Source organism: Zootoca vivipara, chromosome 5 (assembly GCF_963506605.1).
Source record: "Zootoca vivipara chromosome 5, rZooViv1.1, whole genome shotgun sequence".
NCBI classification, from domain to species: Eukaryota; Metazoa; Chordata; class Lepidosauria; order Squamata; family Lacertidae; genus Zootoca; species Zootoca vivipara.
The window spans coordinates 83,762,203-83,783,830 of NC_083280.1; the positions used below are offsets into that span (position 1 = coordinate 83,762,203).

The following is a 21,628-nucleotide window of genomic DNA, read 5'->3' on the forward strand; positions in this document are numbered from 1 at the left end:
AATTGGCTGGATTACATAAGTCACCTAGTTTTTAACTAGCCCTTTTTTTGCCTCTAGGTAAAATTCTTATTTTCAGATACTTAGATGCTTTGTTCTGTTTGGAGTGGCCTAATTTTGCTAAGGAAGTACCGGTAAGGTTCATGTGACTGTCAAGCTAAAAGTCTGCACTAGATTTATCACTGGCTTATACTGTATTTTGTCATGCTGTTTTCAGTGGTTGTTGCAAATGTTTAAACCCTTGTTTAATCAATAAATTATGCAGGGCCGTCTTAAGCGTATCTGGCGCCTTGGCGCGAAGATCCCTCCGACGCCCCCCCACCCCGTTTTGCAGCGTGCAGTTGCGGCTGCCACAAGCACAACAGCGCAGTGCCCCCCTGGCGGCCCAGCGCCCTGGCGCATTGTGCCACCCAGCCTTGCCTTAGAGCTGGCCCAGAGAAATTATGTTTGGTTTCTTATGCGTACAGTTGCTGAAGGGGCAAACTTTTGCCATTTCAGACTACAGGTAGGGGATCACATTATGGGGGGTGCAAATCCATGCCCATAGAAAACTACCACATCAGAGAGAAGGCTAAGCTAGAACAATTCTCCCTGAAACCTACCATTTTTATGCAGAGAGTATTTTATAAATGGAAGAACACTCAGACATGTGGGCAGCCTGAAGTGCTACAGCCCAGGAACAAGTTTTGCTGCAACCCCAGAGTCATTCGCGACTGACTTAACTGTCAGGGGTCCTTTAACTTTTAAATTTTTTTTAATGAGAACTAGGCTATGGTGCATGCGAACAAGCATCCACACACTGCTTCAGACTGATATTGTATATAAAGTGGTTGGTTGGTGGTGTTTTTGCCATAAATTAACCTGGAAGCTATACGCCGGCTCCCACGGCCAATAATGCGAGATGAGCGCGCAACCCCAGAGTCGGTCACGACTGGACCTAATGGTCAGGGGTCCCTTTACCCTTTACCTTTACCTTTAAGCTGTGAAGCATGGGAGCAGACACGAAGGGACCCCTTTTTATTCCCACCACTCTGGGCCTTATAAAGCTTCGGAACAAAAAGTGGTCCACAGCCAATACAGAGACTTCTAAACAAAGGGATAAAATAGTTGCAGCAATGAAAGAAAAATATTATTTTAGCAGCTGAAATAAATGACAGGAAGGGGGTGGGACCAGCTGGAAGGGTTGCATGCATGCACTGATGCTCTGTGAGAGCAAAGAACGTGACACTGGGTGCAAATTTCAGTTTCCAAAGGATCTTGGCTTTCATTAAATAAGAACAACACACAAAGATTGTCTTACACTTCAAAAGATGAAATACAGTAGGCAAGGCCTGTCGAAATCTCATGGTTGGATTAGGACATACACTGAATTAGAATGCACATTTTTACATCCGGCTGAAATGGTTAGAATTCGCACTCACTGCCCTGGTAACAAATGATGCAGAAAGCTGTTCAAATCACTTCTATGGCACTCCTTAACATATACAAAGTGCCACAAGGGTTGGGGATGAGACTTCTACTTCACTCCTGCCCCACTGTAGAATAATTGTGTGAAATTAGAACACTTACCAAAGTTTTAACAAGGGGTGTGTGTGTGGAGATTCTGATGTTGGAAACCCTTCAGAAAATGAGGTTGAAGACTCAGAAGCGAGAAGGCAGGCAAGGGCAGGCCAGCCTAATTATTGGGTTGCAGCTTCAGACACTACATAGGACTCAGTCTCAGTTTGTTGTTGAAGAACAACCTGAGCTATTTGGCAAAAGAAGGGTTGAAGTGATAAGAGCTGGTTGCAAGACAGGAGAAACAGACCATAGAAAAGGAAATAGAGTGGTACCTTGGGTTACAGACACTTCAGGTTACAGACTCCACTAACCCAGAAATAGTACCTCGGGTTAAGAATTTTGCTTCAGGATGAGAACAGAAATTGTGTGGCGGCGGCGTGGCAGCAGCAGGAGGCCCCATTAGCTAAAGTGATACCTCAGGTTAAGAACAGTTTCAGGTTAATAGCAGACCTCCAGAATGAATTAAGTTCTTAACCCGAGGTACCACTGCAGCTAGAACAAGTTCTACTGGCCAGAGTAGCAGCACAACGTGACATCTACACCTGGAGACATTGTGCAGTTTTCCACAGAGCTTTTTAAAGTCAAGATAATCTAAGCTCTTTTTAAAAAGTAGGAGATGATAAGGGAAAACACAGGAGGAGATGGACATGTTTTGATCATGACACTATGTAGATGCCCCATAAAAAGTGAGTGAACAAAGAGCTCACTTTCTATTCCACAGCAAATACCCAATGGGAAACTTCCTTGATGACTTCATGTCAATTAGTCTGCCATTTTGCAAAGTATTATTTTAGTGCACACAAAAATGTTGAAGTTTGGTAAATATACAACAGTAATGTGCAGGAAGAAATAGTCTGGTAAGACTGCTGGTTGAATGGATAAAGAAAATGCAAAGTTTATAACCTATGGCAAGCAAGCCATTCTAAGTACAGTGGTACCTTGGTTTAAGAACAGTTCTGTTTACGAATGATTCAGTTTACAAACTCCGCAAAACCAGAAGTAGTGTTTGCGAACTTTATCTTGGTCTAAGAACAGAATCCGAATGGTGGAAGGGCACTGGTGGCGGGAGGCCTCATTAGGGAAAGTGCACCTCATTTTAAGAACGGTTTCGGTTTAAGAACAGACTTCCGGAACGGATTAAGTTTGTAAACCGAGGTACCACTGTATATGTTTTACATTGGCCAAGGTGGAGCCAAGAAGTTAACACAAGCACATTCTGACTCATACTGATAGCTTCTGAACTTGAAGAAGAAGTAGGAAAGAAATCCTTGAGGAATAAGAACAGGCTACTCTTCCTGTCAATCAACCCTCATATGTTCAGCTTATTGCAAGCACTGTTGCTTTACTCCCAACAAAAATGGTTTGCTTGCTCGTAGGGATGGGAGCAAGCTCTCTAAAGTGTTGCAAATACACTATGGAAACCAACAAAACGAAAAGCCTCAATATTCATACCCACTTCTGCCTGAAATGGAACTCCAATATATTTTAACCACTTACATTTCCCCCCTTATTCATCTCATTGCACCATATTAAATGCATTAAAGCAAGCACTTCCTATTTATAGTCCACGATTAAACATATTTTATGATTCCTCAGGTTAACTAAATGATAAAAAACTACCCACAGGTTTTTTTGGGGGGGATAGCTCACATTAAGAAGCTTCACACAGATATACAGAAAAATCAATTGCTAAGCATAAAGTGCAGCTCACATTAAGGAAACTACAAACTCTGACTAATTATGATAAGTTGCTATGTAAATTACTCTGTGACATTCCCAGCAATCAATCTCAAATTTAAATAGATGAAGCCTCCGGCTGTAAACTGGGATAGGAACCTAACAACTGTATCAACCACCATCACCACAGTAAAGATTTGCAGTGAGAGCATGAGCCAGATAATTACCTTTTGGGAAGCAAAAACTTATCTCTTTTTTTATGCCAACATTTTTAAAATTCAGTTTTGCAGTGTGGAAGAGGTATATTGTACCCAATGCACATCCTTTGAGCCTAGTCCCTCCATTTTAGCAGTGATGGGGACTTCTGCCACCTCACCCCACTGCTCTAACAAAAGTTTATTTGAAACAAGATGGGTATCTCATTAGTCACCTTTTCCCATACAAGTTCCTGCAAAGATGGCACATCATCATTTCTCTTGTGGCTGCATTTGGAAAGCTTGGAACTTCTGCTACTTGTTGAGGATGGGGGACTGCTTTTAAACTTCAAAGGCAGCCCTTGGTCCACTTTTTAAAACTTTAATTTACACCTGTGACCAAAAAAAAGTCCTACAAAACCCTGTTCTGTTCCACACAATGAACCAGCAGGCATGGATCAACTCAGTTTGCTGCATATCACAGAGCAAACACATCCCCCCAGTATCTCTTGACCCTGTTCATGTATAGGGGAAGTTACGGTTGTGTCATTTATTTATGATAAATCTCATTTGCCATTTTATTGCTCATTTCCCCAGTTTAGAGAGATCCTTTTGTGTTGCTGTGTGCTTTTATCACCTGCAAATGTGGACCCACTTCTTACTCCTCAATTAGGAACAGATCCAACTGGTTACAGGTAGGTAGCCGTGTTGGTCTGAGTCGAAGCAAAATAAAAAAATTCCTTCAGTAGCACCTTAAAGACCAACTAAGTTTATATTTTGGTATGAGCTTTCGTGTGCATGCACACTTCTTCAGATACCATAAACTTAGTTGGTTTTTAAGGTGCTACTGAAGGAATTTTTTTATTTTAGATCCAACTGGGAACAGGTTAAATTGCATTTATTTTTTGCCATCCACTTCTTACTGCTCTGCATTGCGAATAGTCATTGTCCTTCTAACCACTTCCTGTTCTTTAACCTGTTTATCAGGACACACACTCTTTATCTCATAACAGCAAAGTGAAGGGCTTTATCGAAACTTTTTGAAAGCCAGTCCAAGTACATAGTATCTAGTGCAGGGGTCCCCAGACTTACCGCGCGGCGGGCCGGTGCCCGCCGCGCCGACCGCGCGGTGGGCCGGAGGGCAGGGGAGTGCGCGCGCAGCGGGCCGGAGGGCGGGGGAGTGCGCGCATGCGCACACGCACACGGGCGGGGAAAAAAATCGCCGAAAATCGCTTGTGCGCATGCGTATGGGCCTCCCCCGACCCGGAAGTGCACCAGAAATGACCTCTTCCGGGTCGGGAGAGGCCCATACGCATGCGCACAAAGGATTTTCGGCGATTTTTTGCCGATTTTTTAGATCGTCGCTGCGCCGCGCGCCGTGAGAGCGGGCGGCGGCAGCGGGCGGCGGGGGTCGTCGCGGGCCGGATTGGAAGGCCGATTGGGCCGCATCCGGCCCGGGGGCCGTAGTTTGGGGACCCCTGATCTAGTGGAAGAGACCATCTACATGTTTTTGACAGACTAGGGAACAACTCTAGGATTAGTGAGGCACAACAAAATTCATGAAGACTAAATATTGCTGAAGACTTCCAGTTGTTTGCAGCACTAAGAAACAGGAACAAGCAAACAAAGGAGAAACAAATCATCATTTTAAGTCAATGTGTATTTTAACTAAAATTCCATAGAGTTTACTTTGCTTGATCAAGAAACACTATAATCATTCTCGATCAAGAAGCACTTTATTTTCTTTCTCCTGCAAGGTATCCCTGCAATAAAGCAATGGGCACGGTACTTGAAGATGAGGTATAGGAGGCTAATGTACATGGAACCTTTACAAGTTTTAACAAGGTCGCTGGTTACTTCAGCAATTAACCTTCTGCCTGTACATTTAAAGAAAAATGGCATTTCACTATTTCTTACAGAATTACTGTAACAGAATTGCTGATAAATATCAGAGCTTGCATACTGAAATTTCTCCATGTTCAAATGCAAAAAAAAATCTTCCCATTCTTTTGTGCACTTAAACCCCTGCAAAAATCTGAAACTTGGTAGGGAAAAAAATGGACATTTCAAAAGATTCACCAGTTTGGATTTAGCTCACTTTTTCTAATGCCATGAGATAACAGGGGGAGGGGGCATCATGGTAGAGGACATACCTACCAGGCTGAGATGGCTACAGTGGTACCTCTGGTTAAGAACTTAATTCGTTCTGGAGGTCCTGAAACTGTTCTTAACCTGAGGTACCACTTTAGCTAATGGGGCCTCCCACTGCTGCTGTGTGGCCGCCGCACCATTTCTGTTCTCATCCTGAAGTTCTTAACCCGAGGTACTACTTCCAGGTTAGCGGAGTCTGTAACCTGAAGCATTTGTAACCCGAAGCCCTTGTAGCCCGAGGTACCACTGTATAGGTAAAAGGTAAAGGACCCCTGGACTGTTAAGTCCAATCAAAGGTAACTATGGGGTACGGTGCTCATCTCTCTTCAGGCTGAGTGAGCTGGTGTTTGTCCACACACCGCTTTCTAGGTCATGTGGCCAGCATGACTAAATCACTTCTGGCGCAACGGAACACGGTTGTGACAAGTGCCAGAGTGCATGGAAATGCCGTTTATCTTCCCTGCCGCAGTGGTACCTATTTATCTACTTGCACAAGCATGCTTTTGAACTGCTAGGTTGGCAGGAGCTGGGACAGAGCAACAGAAGCTCATGCCATCGCAGGGATTCGAACCGCCAACCTTCCGATTGGCAAGCCCAAGAGGCTCAGTAGTTTAGACCACAGTGCCACCCATGCCCCCAAGATCACTATGCAGCAGTCTATTGTTAAAAAGAAAGCCATAGCCATCTTTAAATGGTCAGAAACATTAGTTCTTTTCAGCATTAACACATAGAATATGCTGAAGGGGGAGCGGGGATACATGGCTAGTAAATTCCCAGTGTCAGCAAGCCCTTCTGGCATGCCCCCAACACCTGTATGCTTTGAAAAGGCTTCCAAATGCTTCCACTTTTGTACATGAACAATTGAGGTTCCCAGTGAAGAGGAATACCTTACAAGCACTGCACATAGCATAGCTATGCCTGCCTACCTGCCTCCAGCAGCATCTGAAATTTAGTCCTGAGGCATGCAGTTCTTGTGAGTCCTCCCTGTCACCACCTTCACTCTGGTAAATTAACTTAGGGAAAGGAGGGAGGAGAAGCAGCAAGAAAGCCTCTTGGTTTTATCATGCTCCTAGTGATATCACTGAAATCAATTTGCCATGGGGGGTTTAATAGAAATAAATTTGGAATGAGGGCCTGAATTATAATAATTAGGTGAAAATAATTAGTTTTAATCAGTTCCATTGAGAAATGGGTTGGGGACAGTTCACCAAATTGCTTCTAAAGCTCCCTTAGTTGTTTTTTTTAAAGGGATTTCATTTGGCATGGTGAGAGGGCCTGTGTTCAGGAACCAAACATCTAAAGCTGCTTGGGCACAAACAACTAGTTGCCGGTTCTTTGGATCTAGGACAAAGATTGCAAACTAAGCTGAGTAGGAAAAGCATAACTTCTGTCATATTTTTTCCTTTGTTCTAAATGAAGGGAAAAAATGAAGTGGAAATTGTGAAAATGTAGCCAAACACAGATGAGTTGGTTCTGTTTTTCCTCTTTTTGAGCCCCAAGCAGAGTTAATTTACAGCTGCCTTAAGTTGCTCACAAGAGATTCAGTCTTGTAAACAAGCCCCTCTGGAGATGAACAAAGGCAGTGGTCATTCTCTCCCTTAGCTTCAGGCTGCAAAGAATTCCCGAAAAGCTGCCAATATTTACATATGCAATAGCTGATTCAATCTTTTATGTGAGACTGAGACCATTCAGGGAATAGAAAAACCTTAGGAGTGAGATTCCAAAATGGCATGTTTATGTGTCTCATTCTTTTCTTGGTACACTCTTGACTCCAATTAGGTTTTGTGAGCTCAGAGAACTTCTTTGCGTTCTAAAGAAAAAGTTGATGGCTCACATACAATCTTCCAGCAGGATGTTCCAAACTCAATTCACAACACCTGGATTTCTGGAAAACATCCCTTAATTACTATTTCCTTGAGGATATATACATGTTAACTGTCAAAATGAGCCAATGGTGTCTTGCTTAGAGCCAATTTTACCTGACCCTTGGATAATTTTCCCTCTCCTTATTCACATATCTGGCCAAACTTAAATATTTTTAACTTCATTTCAGACCTGCTTAGCAACTTCCCACTGAAATCTCGGGGACTTGAAACTTTGACTGAATTGCCTCCTTCTCCCTGCCCACAGGGCTATGCAATTCAGCTTGAAATACAGGGAAGAGTACTCATTGGTTCGAACATTTATATTAAAAAGTATCTTTAACCCTTCATAGGAGGGTTCTAACAGGGGTTACAAAATGAGAACATTCCGATGTTGTATTGACACCATTTATATGCTGTATAAATAAAAATAGTGCACTGCATAGCCCCCCCCCCCCAATAAAAGTCTCTATTTGGTAAGGCTACCTTGTCGATACATGACTCTTACTTTCAAAATCTCCCTTCGAAGAATCTATTGTATTATGTTTTCTGCAGAAGTGTGCTACTCTTCTGTTTATTTTATCCCAATGGCAACAATGTGCTCCACCCTGTTGTTCTTTGTTTCTTTATTGTTTGTCTTGTTTGTACATTGTTTTTTGAAATCTAGCAAAATGAATCACCACAAGCTATGAACCGTTTAAAAACTACCTATTCTCGGGGTAGATTTACAGCATACATTTAAAGCACATTACTGCCCCTAGAGAATTCTGGGAACTGTAGGTTGTTGAGGGTGCTGGAAATCCTAGTTCTGTGAGGGGGAAGCTACAGTTCCCAGGATTCTTTGGGCAAAGTCATGTGCTTTAAATGTGTGTTGCAGAGCCGTCTTTCCCATACGGCTTAGTGGTGCATTGCACCAGGGCACCAGCCTCTCAGGGGCGCCCCAGTGAGTGGGGGAGCTGTGTGGCTTTGCCGGCTGCCTCCCCTTTCCGTGCATGCCTGCCAGCTGCGCCCAGTCAACCATACGGCTGGCAGGCATGCAGCTTGCCTCCCAAGCCTCCTTGGGAGGAGAGCGATCCCTGCAGCAGCTTAGAATGGAAGCTGTGCCCCGCCAACTATATGGCTGGCGGGTGTCCAGCTTGCCTCCCAAGCCTCAGCGGTAGGAGAACAATCCCTGCAGAGGCTTAGGATGGAAGCTACGCCCCACCAACTATATGGCTGGCAGGTACGTAGTTTCCCTCCCAAGCCTCTGCGGGGATTGCTCTCCCGCAGCGGCATGGGGAGAGTTGCGCACCCCCCTCATGGCTGGCAGTGTGCAGCTTCGCCCCCCCTATCCATGGTAATTTGGGGGCGCTGAGCAGATATTTGCACCCTGGCGCCGCATCTGCTAAAGATGGCCCTGGGGTGTTGGACAACTTTTACATACAGGAATTCTGTAGTGGATCTCCCCTTGGCCTTCCTAAAATCATACAACCTAGTGTTGCAAAGCACCCAAAGATTACCGTTCCCCCCCCATCCTTCCAGCATTTGGGCATCAGGGTATAAGGTAAAGGGTGTTCTTGGCTGATCACAGAAATTGTGTTGGGATACACAAGGACTCTAAAAATAATAGCCCTAACTGTTAAGCTGCAAAAGAAATTTTGCATCGTTTCCCTCCCTTGTATTCATTTTTATATTCCTTTTGCAACTCATAATAACCCATAAAACAAACTTCTCAGAAAAATATAGTAAAAATAATTACATAAGGGCAAATAAGCTATGAAGTTAGGTGAAAATTGATAAATTGATTCCAATAATTGATAAACAATTCCCATTTTACTCAGAGGTTATCAATGGTATATTCTCTTGACAATAACTAGATAGGTTAATCTTTCCATTTCAGTGTCTGAACAATAATCACTTTTTAAAAGATACTCAGTAAGTTTTCCTTTTTGTGCTAATTCCAAACCACTATTTTCTTCCAAGTGATTCAAGTATCCAAATGACATCTTTGTGAAATTTATTGAGAGCATATATCCTGTCTTACAAATTCCTCCTCACCAAATATTAGTTTTAAAAGAAAACCGATGACAGATAAAATAGTCCACATTTACTAAGTCTTACCTCCATTTGTTATTATGCACTTCAGTCTTGCCAGAGAGAGAGAGAGAGAGATCTCACCTGAGCTATACCACCTGAAAATTTCCTTTCATATTAACATCAATTTTACAGGTAGGACCATAATACTATATTAATGCCCACTGGATCTTGGGTGTTATTTTTTTAAACTACTTGTATCTATCATTCATCTTTCCCAAAGCTAAAGTAATGCCCAACTAAGTAGTTTCTTATCTATTAATAGTATCTCCCTCAAAAGGCCTTCAAAATCTTTATGCACTTCCTCAAATGGTGTAAACTCTCCTCAGAGTCTCAGCTTTCCTTACTAATGTGTGCTCAGTTTTCAGTAATTGATAAAACAGCAGTCTGAAATTCATCTAATCAAGTTAAGGGTGTTTCTCTTATAAAAATAAAGAGCTACATGTAGCATAGCGTCTAAGACAATGAAGTTCACGATTTCAATCTGCCGTTAACTCACTGAGAGGCCTAAGGCAAGCCACAGACTTAGTTTGCCCTCCGATACTTGGTGAATAATAGTTGCCCACCTGGCAGTTTTGATTGCAACACCATGAATAAGAAACACTTTGAAAAATAAACCATGGATGAATACAGATGATCAACTTACCAAGTGGTAAAGGCCGGTATGCTTACCCATATCTTAGTAGCTAAAGTGCAATGAAATAGTCAGCCATGGCTGGCTCTGTAGTACAGTGGTACCTCGGTTTAAGTACACAATTGGTTCCGGAAGTCTATACTTAACCTGAAGTGTACTTAACCTGAAGTGAACTTTCCCATTGAAAGTAATGGAAAGTGGATTAATCCGTTCCAGACGGGTCCGCAGAGTACTCAACCTGAAGCGTACTTAACCCGAAGTATGAGTGTAATTGGTTCCGGAAGTCTGTACTTAACCTGAAACGTACTTAACCTGAAGCAAACTTTCCCACTGAAAGTAATGGAAAGTGGATTAATCCGTTCCAGACGGGTCCGCGGAGTACTTAAACTGAAAGTACTCAAACCGAAGCGTACTTAAACCGAGGTATGACTGTATTCCGCAGTTGCTGTTGTTCTGCCCTTATTCATTGACTTACTCTGTTGCTATGGAGTTTCTTGAATCAGTTGCCAGGAGCAACTTCACATCATTGGCTCCATGTTCTCTGGTGTAGCCCTTACAGATGCTCAAGTTGCAACAATTTATAGCAGTCAAACAACACATGGAGGGCCACAGGTTCCCTATTGCTCTCACAAAGCATGACTACAGTTCTTTGTCTGGTATATTTAGTCACTTACTTTAAAGGACTACCACTGAGAAAGGAGACAAGATAGGAAACCTGCATAATGAACAACTGAGGCTGCAATCCAAAACCACAACCCACCATGCTGGAGTGAAGGGTGGGGGTAAATGGGGCAAAAGTCTCCCTTCATGCAGCCCTACGGCACTCTAGTGGCCTTACTCCTGAGGTGGAAATCTTCCCTTTCTACCTGCCAAAAGAGCATCCCATGGAAATCAGCAAGACGGGACATTTTACAGTGACTGAGTCGGTACTGGGTCCATTGGATTTCCAGCTGACCTCACTGTCAACACTTGATGATATCAGGCCTGACCTAGGCTGGCATAGCATGGAACAAAATTTTGCCTGCCCCCACCCTTCTGCCCTCGCCATTCAAAATACTTCCTTTACTGCAACTGTTCATCTCTTTCCTTTTTCTATGAATGCGCCATTTTTAGTTTTCAATGACCTGTGAGATAGATAGATAGATAAGATTCCTACCCTTTAATGGTAAACAGAGAATGGTAAGAAGAAGCAAATGCCAAGTAAATGTGTACTAAAGTAATAGTAAATCATAACTTGAACTGTTAATTGGAAAATAAACATATTTTAGTATTTTTATCATTTACAGATTTTTAATAAATAAATAAGGGGAGCATTCAGTTGTCAATTTAGCATACATAATTGTTGTTGAAACTGAAGCAAATGTTATTTAACAGATCGTTCCATCTCCCAGTAGAGTGCCTGTAAGGCTTGTTTAAATCTGTTAAAAACTAATTTTGCCAAATACATTGTTCTTCTCAATATCTCAAAAGATTAGTGCATTGTCTCCGGGGTGCCTACAGAGAGGTAGTAAACTTTAATGGCCATACAGTTAAGTTTTTTCACCTCACAGTCATGAATGACAATAGTTCATTTGTGTGTGTGTGTCCATGTGTGTAGTGTGGTTCTTTTTGTTCTTACCTCTATGGTTGGTGAGGTCCCTTGATCCACTTGGCAGAGGTGTATAGTTCATCTGAGGAGAAATGGAGGCACCATCAGTTGTAGCCTGGGGGGAAGAAAGATAAATATAATTGATGCTAGTATGTATATTTCATTAAGAGGATACACTCGCACATGTACACACAATGCAAAGTACAATATTAGATATAAAATTAATTTTGCCACCTACCCAGAACTTAGATTGGATTTGGCAAAACGTAACTTTCAAGTGATTGACATGGTGAGCAAACTCTTGTTCACTTTTTAGGTTTTAATTGTTTTCATATCTCGACTGTACCACTTCAGGCTGCAGGTGGGGGTTGATGTGATGGTATGCGCTCTCTCTCTCTCTCTCTCTCTCTCTCTCTCTCACACACACACACACACACACACACACACACACTGCCTTGATTGTATCCAAAAGCAAGCTGTTAAACTATGCTGTGAAACTTGCCCCAGGAGTACTGAAGTCTTTATATCATCCCGCCACCCCACCTGAACACTAAAATGGCACGCTCTGGCAATCTGCAAGTCAACTCCAGGAAATGGGGTATGAAACAGGCTTGATTTGGATAGCATTACAGTATGCTGCCCAGCTTCCACATACCTTCACAAGCTACCTATGGAGAGAGCTCCACCTCTACCAGCTGCAGCTTTGACCACTGGATGTGGCCATCCTGCCTTGTAAGCAAGATTAACTACTCTCAAAATCCAAACTACATGGAATATATTAAGTAAAATAAACTATAAGAGACGAGTATTAGTTTTTAACAATAAATCTCAAACTCTGTTATGGAACATACTTAACTGTCCCATAACAACTGGAATATAAAATAAACCTATAAACCTTGTAATAACAGGTCTAAATTAATTTTGAAACAACCAAGCACACATTCAATTATTTCCTACTGGAAGAGGAGGAATTTTAGGCCTTACTATATTTACGACTAAGCATTCTAGGAAGCAGTATCTTTGTTATTACTAAATGCTATTACTACTAAAGCAGAGACATCATATTGCCGACAAAGGTCCGTATTGTTAAAGCTATGGTTTTCCCAGTAGTGATGTATGGAAGTGAGAGCTGGACCATAAAGAAGGCTGATCACCAAAGAATTGATGCTTTTGAATTATGGTGCTGGAAAAGACTCTTGAGAGTCCCATGGACTGCAAGAAGATCAAACCTATCAATTCTGAAGGAAATCAGCCCTGAGTGCTCACTGGAAGGACAAATCGTGAAGCTGAGGCTCCAATACTTTGGCCACCTCATGAGAAGAGAAGACTCCCTGGAAAAGACCCTGATGTTGGGAAAGATTGAGGGCACAATGAGAAGGGGACGACAGAGGACGAGATGGTTGGACAGTGTTCTCGAAGGTACGAACATGAGTTTGACCAAACTGCGGGAGGCAGTGCAAGACAGGAGTGCCTGGCATGCTATGGTCCATGGGGTCACGAAGAGTCGGACACGACTAAACAACAACAAATGTTACTTTTTTAAAAGCAAGAGACAAGTCTTATTTGTAAATCTGTATTATTCTAACATATATTACTTTAAAACATGTTTTAATATTAGGCCAACTTTTGTAGCATATTATGCCAACTGCTGTAGCAGTACATTCCGACAGGAATTACAAGTTGAGTTCAGAGCAACTAAACTCACAGAAAGATAATTGCACCTTCTGATCATTAAACCCATCTCAACTTAAAGTGTGAAAGCATGCATTTTGATCTAAAGAATACACTCTTTTTTGTTTTTGTTCCGTAGGCAAAAGACTAAACCTACACAGGAAGAACTGCACATGCTAACTGGCACAACCAACATGGTTCTTTCCCTGTTTTTAATGCTAAAATTTAAATTGTTGTTAACCTGCCCTGAGACCTACTGGTGAAAGACAAATAATAAATGTTGTTGTTGTTGTTGACCATTGTATGGCACCAGTCCAAAAGCTGGTTATTACTCAGATCAGGGGTATAGGAAATGGTCCATTTTGTCTCCTCCACTCGGTGACATGCACACATCATCGGGAGGGGGCTGAGCACTTAGCCCAGCACCATGTGGCTTCAATGCGGCTCCTCCTCTCTTGCGCTCAGGAGGAAAGCTGTGCTGTGCTCTGCCTCCTCAATCTTCGGGTCTCTGCCCTGTCCCAAAATACATGGGGTGGGGGTGGAGACACCTCAGCCCTATAAAGTTGGCACCTATGTGTTTTGCTAAATCTGGTTTAACTTCATGAATGTCACTCAACCAAAGCAAATGGACCATACTACATTTTCCAGTAATGCTGGTTACTTCCTGCCCTCCAATATTTCACAGATGAAAACAAAGATATCCTTCTGCTGTTGCAGTACCCCCTCCCTGTTCACACATGAAAGATCACTCTTACACCCAGGCCTTCACTACATCTAATTTTACACACAGCTGAAGACTTATCTCTGCCTGATGTTTGCTATACTGTATTCATTTGCTGTGAAATTATTTCAATGTGCCATAACTTCTGAAGCAGGTGTGTTAGTGACCCAACAAAAACCAGACTGGTTTTCTCTGTTTGTTGTTGTACACATTTTGAAACCATTTATCCTACGATTGGGTTCTCTAGGGAGGGGTTATTTGTTTGTTTGTTTGTTTGCTTGCTTGCTTAATTTATTACATTTATATACCGCCCTATACCCGCAGGCCTCAGGGTGGTTTACAAAATCAAAATATTAAACCACAAAATCCATTATAAAAATAAAAACAACAACCCAATAACCCCCCACCCACATTTTAAAAGGTCATAGGGTGCCAATCAAATCAACCAAAGGCCTCGTTAAAAAAGACTGCTTTTGCCTAATGTTTGAATTCACAGTTCACCTGATTGAGCTTATTCTAGTATAGCAGTGAGTCAAGGACACTGAGCAGCATTTACTATCTGGATAGCCCTGTAGGAAAGAAGGTAGACATGTTGGAAAAATGCCCTGGGGTGCCCCTGCAGCCCCCGAACTCCGAGCATCCTCCGGTATGCGCAGCTCTGGAAAAGGCATTCCCCTTCTTCTCCAGGGCACTTCAGCAACATATACCAACTGGTATATGCACACTAATCTTCTGGCGTAACACAGCAAAAAGAATGAGACATCATAGAGCTAATCTACATGTTTATATACACACTACATACAGACAAAGGAATCATTGCATCCTTTCTCTCCAGCTCAGGGCCGTCTTCAGCATACCTGGTGCCCTGGTGAGACGGATCCCTCTGGCGCCCCCCCACCCCGTTTCCCAGCGCGGCGGGCGGGCGCAGTGCACAGCGCGGCTGCCACCTGGAGGGCCGGTGCCCTGCGCCACCCAGCCTGGCCGTAGGGCCGGCCCTGCGCCACCCAGCCTGGCCGTAGGGCCGGCCCTGGGCCAGGGGGCGCTGCCCGCCCCCTGTTGCAACACCCCTGCACGTGACGGAGGCAACCCCAGGCCCGCGCGCTTCCGGAGAGCGGCCTGAAGCCGCTGAAAGCTGAGAGGCGCGCCTGGGGCTGCCTCCGCCGCGCCTCTCTGCGGGCGCAGCGGCGCCCCTGCTGGCCTGGTGCCCCGCACCACCGGACCCGGGCCTAGAGACGGCCCTGCTCCAGCTCCGAGAGAACAGACAGGACAAAAGCAAAAGGAAATGTACATTGTAACAGTACACATAGCGGAAGAGATAAGACTGTCTTCCGTTCCCACGCTCTTCCCAGACAGGCATGTGAATTACACCGATCACATCTGCAGCATTGGAGGCCTGAAATGCTAACAGTGTGCACAAACGCACACACAGGAATATTTTTTTAAGGAATCTGCAATATCTTCCCAAAATATTAAGTATAAGAAGCATTTAGTAGTATAGACTGGCCCTATCAGAAAGGGAGAGGCAGTTGAAACATGTGCTTATCTTCACCTTTAGCAACCAAGGTGAATGTAAGACATTCAGCCCATTCTGGCTTTGGACAGCTCCAGCAGACAAGTCTGATGTTTTCAGTGACTCTAAAATAGTATGCAAAGCACAGGTGCATACACTACACTACATTTTAACTTTGTCTGCAAATCTAGGTAGTATGTTTAAGCTTTTGTCACTTATTTAAAGAATGACCTACAAACTCCCACCCCCCCACCCCAGTTTCTCCAATGGATAAAAAAAGATGATGCGGCTCCATTTTAGACCTTTCAGATATTTTCTGTCTGCACAAGGGCTCTTAGTTGAAACCCTGATAATAGCAAAGATTTCTCTTCGGTACTTTTAATCTCAATTTAGGCTGTTGACAGTTTGATGATAGCTTTTCTTAAAATTACTGGAAGGAAACTCTGCCTTTTCAGCAAATACCACTGACAGATCAAAATTCAAGAACTTCCAAAAAGGATACTGGTGTGAAGGGACAATTTAGCTTTATTTTCCATGTTAAGAAAAGGAAGAACAGAAGGGTTTCAGATAGGTCTTTTCGTACTCTTCTGTGCATAATTCCCTGTCAAGGGTACAAGAGTCTCATTACCTCCGCACTAAGTGTTTTGTTACAAATGCTAGTTAATTCTACGTCAGGACTATTTTGCACAAGTGGTGACTGGCTGAAAAATTCACATAATGCGAATAAAGTCTGTGTAAAAGAAAAAAAAGAGCATCAATCGTTTTTCATTTTTAACTACTGAATGACACCATGCCCTTACCAATTTTCCAAAAGTGAATTGTAAAGAATTATGATTCTTTAATATTTGCCACAATATTTTGATACTGAAAGGATTGATGTGCGACAGCTCATGTCTACAGATAGTTCTGACAGTCATATCTGAAGTTTCAGTTACATCGCAAAAAAAATGACCTTGAATGGATCTTGCTGACAGATACAAAAAAAGAAAGAGAAACAAAAATGAAGATATTTCTCCTGCCTAAGAGAAAACTGGCAAATGGTTTATAGTGTGAATGTGTTAGCTACTGTCCCTGCCAACCACCATTCCATATTTATTCCAGACAACCTGAATTAATTCACCAAATGTACTTAAGACAACCAGAAAACATAGTATTGATTAGCTTAAGATCCCTTGCTGCTATTCTCATGCCACCTCCCATAAGTAATGGAAAGGAGGGATCAATTGAACAGTCTGATCCATGCCCTGAAGCAGAGGTGGGGAACGTTTTCCAGCCTTAGAGCCACATTAACTCATGAGTAACCTTCTACGGACCACATACTGTGGTGGGAGGGCCAGATACAAACATGGATGGAACAACACCGCTTCATCCTTCTTTCAGGCAAGCACAAATCTATCACAAATCCAGGACACATTACAGCCAGATGAAAGCACTTAAAAGTGTGGTCTCTGGGAATGGGTGTGACGTAGAAACTCTCAGGGGCAAAACAGCGAAGTCTGGAGGGCAGCACTTGCCCTCTCATCCTTAGGTTCCTCACCTCTGAGTTAGTGCAGAAGTGGGGAAGCTCTGTCCCCTAGGTCTGATAAGTCCTGCCAAGCCTTGTAAAAGAGGACTGCACCAGGAAACTGGGCATCAAGGGACCCACCCTAAACGCAGTGCATAGATGTGTGAGTGTTCACGATCCAAGATCTTGGTGGAGCTTTTTGTCCATAGTAAGGGCAATGGAGAGGGCCCCTTTCACAGCTTGAAGATCACACCAAGATCACAACTTCCAAGCCATAGCACAGGGTGATGATAGAACTGGCTTGCTGTGCTCTGGCGTGACAAAAAGCTTGGAAGAACCAAGGGATCTGAAATTGACCAATTTGACCACCCCTAAAAGAAACTGAAGTTCACTATGTCTAGGCAAGGAGGACAAAAACTGCCATGGAAGCCTTAGAAGAGACATCAGTCAGAAAGTTAGAGAAGAAGTTGTGTTGTCTCTTTTTAAAGAATACTGAATAGATTCTGAAAAGAATAAGGAACTACTGGTTCTACCCAGATACAACTAAGTCTTGTGCCACCTAGCGAGCCACCTTGTGCCACTTGTCACATAATCACTGCCTGCAACATTCAATGTACATCCATACAGGCATAGGAACGAAACAGGGGGTCAGGGTTTGGCCCTGCCCAGACCCAGAATTTGAGGACCACCAGTAGATAACCATGCTGTCAGTGACCCTGAAGAGCCACTGAATCTATACATCCCTTCCCCAGGGCTGGAGATCAGTATACAAACAGCCTGGATTCCTGGTTGGCTCTCAGATGCCCACCCATCTCACCAACAGCTAGAGGAGGAGAGACAAGAAGCCAGGCAGAAGCTTTAGGGATCTTGAGTCTACTTGTGGAAGATAAAGTGAAAAGTAAAGGTGATTATTTTCAGCTCTTCTACCCCACTCTATCTGACAGCCAGGAGAGGGTGAATTATCCAGCTTATCCATTTTTATTATTTACTGTATTATATTTATATATCACCCTTCATCATAAGATATCAGGGTGGTTCACAGAACCAAAAAAGCTCCCAGTCTGAGCTGCTTCTTGGTGAATCTATAGCTCCAAGCTACAGCCATCCTGAACTGGGAAAACAGACCCTGGAGTGGTGTTGTGTGGAACACCCCTAAGAAACTTTCTACTATTGAAATGATTCTGGGACTTTTGGAATTTTCAGCTTTTTTTATTTTACTTGAGAGCACTTCTCTTCCTCCTTTCTTACCACCACACACATTTCCCATTTCACTTTTTTTTTGGGGGGGGGGAATGGATAGAATCTGCTAAAAATGCCATGATAATTAGTAACAGCATTAAGGTAACGTGTGTAACGTTGAGGCCTTTAGACATCCTGTGTGCCTAAGTGCATACACACTTAAGTGACCTTTAGATTTCTGCAGGAGCAATATGCAAAGCAGGGCTGGAATTAACTGTTAAGGCAGATATACAAACACTGCCGCAATCAGCTGCCGCCTTACCTTCTCTACCCATAATGTTTAATAAGGCAAAGTTTTACAAGTTGTGCCATCGCACTGAAACTCAACATGGAGTAAAGTCTTGCCAGATGTTCTTGCTTTACCCAACCTCAATGGAGGAGGAAATAGGAGGAGGCGGCCTGGAGCCATTGGTTTCAGTGGCAGTCCTAGTGAGTAGTCCTACCTTGATGTAATGAGCAAATTAAATGCTAAAGGTAAAGGGACCCCTGACCATTAGGTCCAGCCGTGACCGACTCTGGGGTTGCACGCTCATCTGGCGTTATTGGCCGAGGGAGCCGGCGTACAGCTTCCAGGTCATATGGCCAGCATGACAAAGCCGCTTCTGGCGAACCAGTGCACCATACAGAAACGCCGTTTACCTTCCCTGCTGTAGCGGTCCCTTTTTATCTACTTGCACTTTGACGTGCTTTCGAACTGCTAGGTTCGCAGGAGCTGGGACCGAGCAACGGGAGCTCACCCCGTTGCAGGGATTCGAACCGCCGACCTTCTGATCAGCAAGCCCTAGGCCCAGTGGTTTAACCCACAGTGCCACCTGCATCCCAATTAAATGCTAACCTTGAATAAATAAGTTTCTCAAATGGCTGCTTTTTCAACAACGCTGCAATACCTGAAACGGAAATGCCCTTTAAAAACGTTGTGATCATTTTATTTTCACTTCAGCAATAGCAATTGCTTATGAAAAGTAGGATTCTGTCAAACCATTTGTCTTGCTTTATAGGATGCAATGTTGCTGTATTCCAATGAGACTTGTTAACAGTTGGTATCCTTCCATGTGCCGCAGCTAGCGGTTATGCCTGTTGAAGGCGGTGTTCCCCTACCTCTGACTCTTTAAATATTTATCCAGGATATGTGAGAAATTGTGCTCATTTCTATCGCTTGCTATAAATTCTTCACACATGCGCACACATCAATAACCATAATAGTCACTAATATATTGCACCTGACAGAATTTTACAACACAGGAAGAACAGCAGTAAGTCAACATCCTCTCTGAAAAGGATTCAGAGCGTGCAATGAGCACTTACAAAAAGGACACTGAAAATTGTTAATTGCATGTGCATACACACACACACACAATCCCCATTTCCAACACTGAATATATTAACCATGACATACAGTTAATTAAAAGGAGTCAGTGCGGTGCAATGGACAGTGTCCGACTGGGAGCACTTTGATTCAAACTGCTACTTACCTAGTGGCTCTGCTACTTGAACCAGGAATACAAAGGTGCCGAGAGGGATGCCACAGGCTGTGTATTCACTTAGGCTTCAGAATCCCTTTCAAGCACAAAAATGATGTATAACTTCAGACCCCATGATTGCCAGGCAGGATGAAGCATCTGCCTTGGCCAGCGCAGTATATGTCATCCGTCTTCACCAGGCAATAGGCAGTATTTCTGCTTGCTGTACTCTAGCTTCTAGTTCTAACACCTGACCTCCAGGAATTCTGAGTTTTGGACACCCCACCCTCAGCTTGACCTTGACACCTGGTGCCCTTTCACTATTGCTCAGCTTGGTTTGGCTCATATGGTTGTGAGAAAACAATTAACCTATACACCAGCTCTGATCTCTCTCTCCCCCCCCCCTCTCCTCTCTCTCTCTTTCTGGGTGGCTGCAAGAATACAAACGTGATGAATAAAATAAACATTGCTGATAGCAGCTTAAACCCAAGAGCGTAAGATAGTCAAGATAGCTGGCCTATTTAGAAAAGAGATGTAGTAGTTACAGACGGATTCTAGGATAAACATTTGTCTAGAAGCCAAAGTCTTGCAATTCAGGTAAACAAGTACCCTACAAGACAATAGTTTCACAATACATTCAAAGGTGCATGTTGCAGTCTGTGTGCTTATGTCGTATTTGCTCACTCTTAATGTGGATAGCTTATGTGAGGGCCCCCAATTGGAAATTCCACTCTCTGGTTTCAGCGGCATGTAGTTCCCCCCCCTATTTTTAATGAAAAATAGAAAGACTCTAGCCTTCACCTCTTGAAATAAAATAAAAATAATGGCTTGATCTTTTGCTTATGATATAAATGCACACTTCTTTACATCATCCCAGGACCGCACATCCATTCCATGTCATTTCTCCCTCCCATCTATAAAGTGAAGGTGGATAGATGTTTACCAGTGCAAGGATAGCCAATCTTTTTGGGCTCATTGATGAATTTGCAAACCGGATAATAATGGTGGGCACAAGACCCATGTCATCCACAACTAATGCAAATGCTGAAAATAGCCACAAAATAGTCATTCACATTTTCATAGGTCACATTTTCAAACTATGAATGTGTATGACTGTTGGATTTTTCAGTTGCTATTAACTGGAGTTTTTTTAAAAAATGATATTTGATAAATACAGTATACATTCTCATCATTTCCCAAAAGGGAAGTCCTATTGCCCAGGGTTGGAAAACTATTTACACAGGAGGGGCACAAAGAAGAGGATGACGAGTGGCAGGCTAGGTTTCTCCCTCAAGAAAAAAGACTAATCTCCCCAGTACTTGACTTTTATACTGACTTTTATACTGGGCCATAAACACATTTTGGTGGTCATCACGCAATAGCCTCAGCATCAAAAGACAAGTTGCAAGTGAGAATGAACTCTCCATGATGTAGCTACAAATAAAACTTGTACATCATCTGAAACACACTACCGTATTTTTCAATGGCGTTCATTCATTCATTCATTCATTCATTCATTCCTATATCAGGCATTCATACCATCATCAGGGGTTCATTCATCTGAACATCCTCCAACAGCATATATACTAGCAATGCTCTTCTGCTGTTTACATAGCACAATCAGGTTACTGTCTATGCAAAAAAAAAAAAAAAAGGACACAAATCCAACATCAACAATGGAAACTTTAATATACAGTGGTGCCTTTGTTCCGGAAGTCTGTTCTTAAATCAAAGCGTTCTTAAACCAAGGCACGCTTTCCCATAGCAGCGGGGGACTCAATTTACAC

General features: G+C 43.0%; 1 protein-coding gene across 1 annotated transcript in view; it reads right to left on the reverse strand.

The window, feature by feature from the left end:
- LRMDA (leucine rich melanocyte differentiation associated) overlaps nt 1-21,628 on the reverse strand; it is a 748,100-nt gene that overhangs the window by 114,906 nt on the left and 611,566 nt on the right. The window contains exon 6 of the mRNA XM_060275030.1: nt 11,767-11,851. Within this exon, the coding sequence (XP_060131013.1) occupies nt 11,767-11,851 (85 nt within the window). The remainder of the gene's footprint in view (nt 1-11,766; nt 11,852-21,628) is intronic.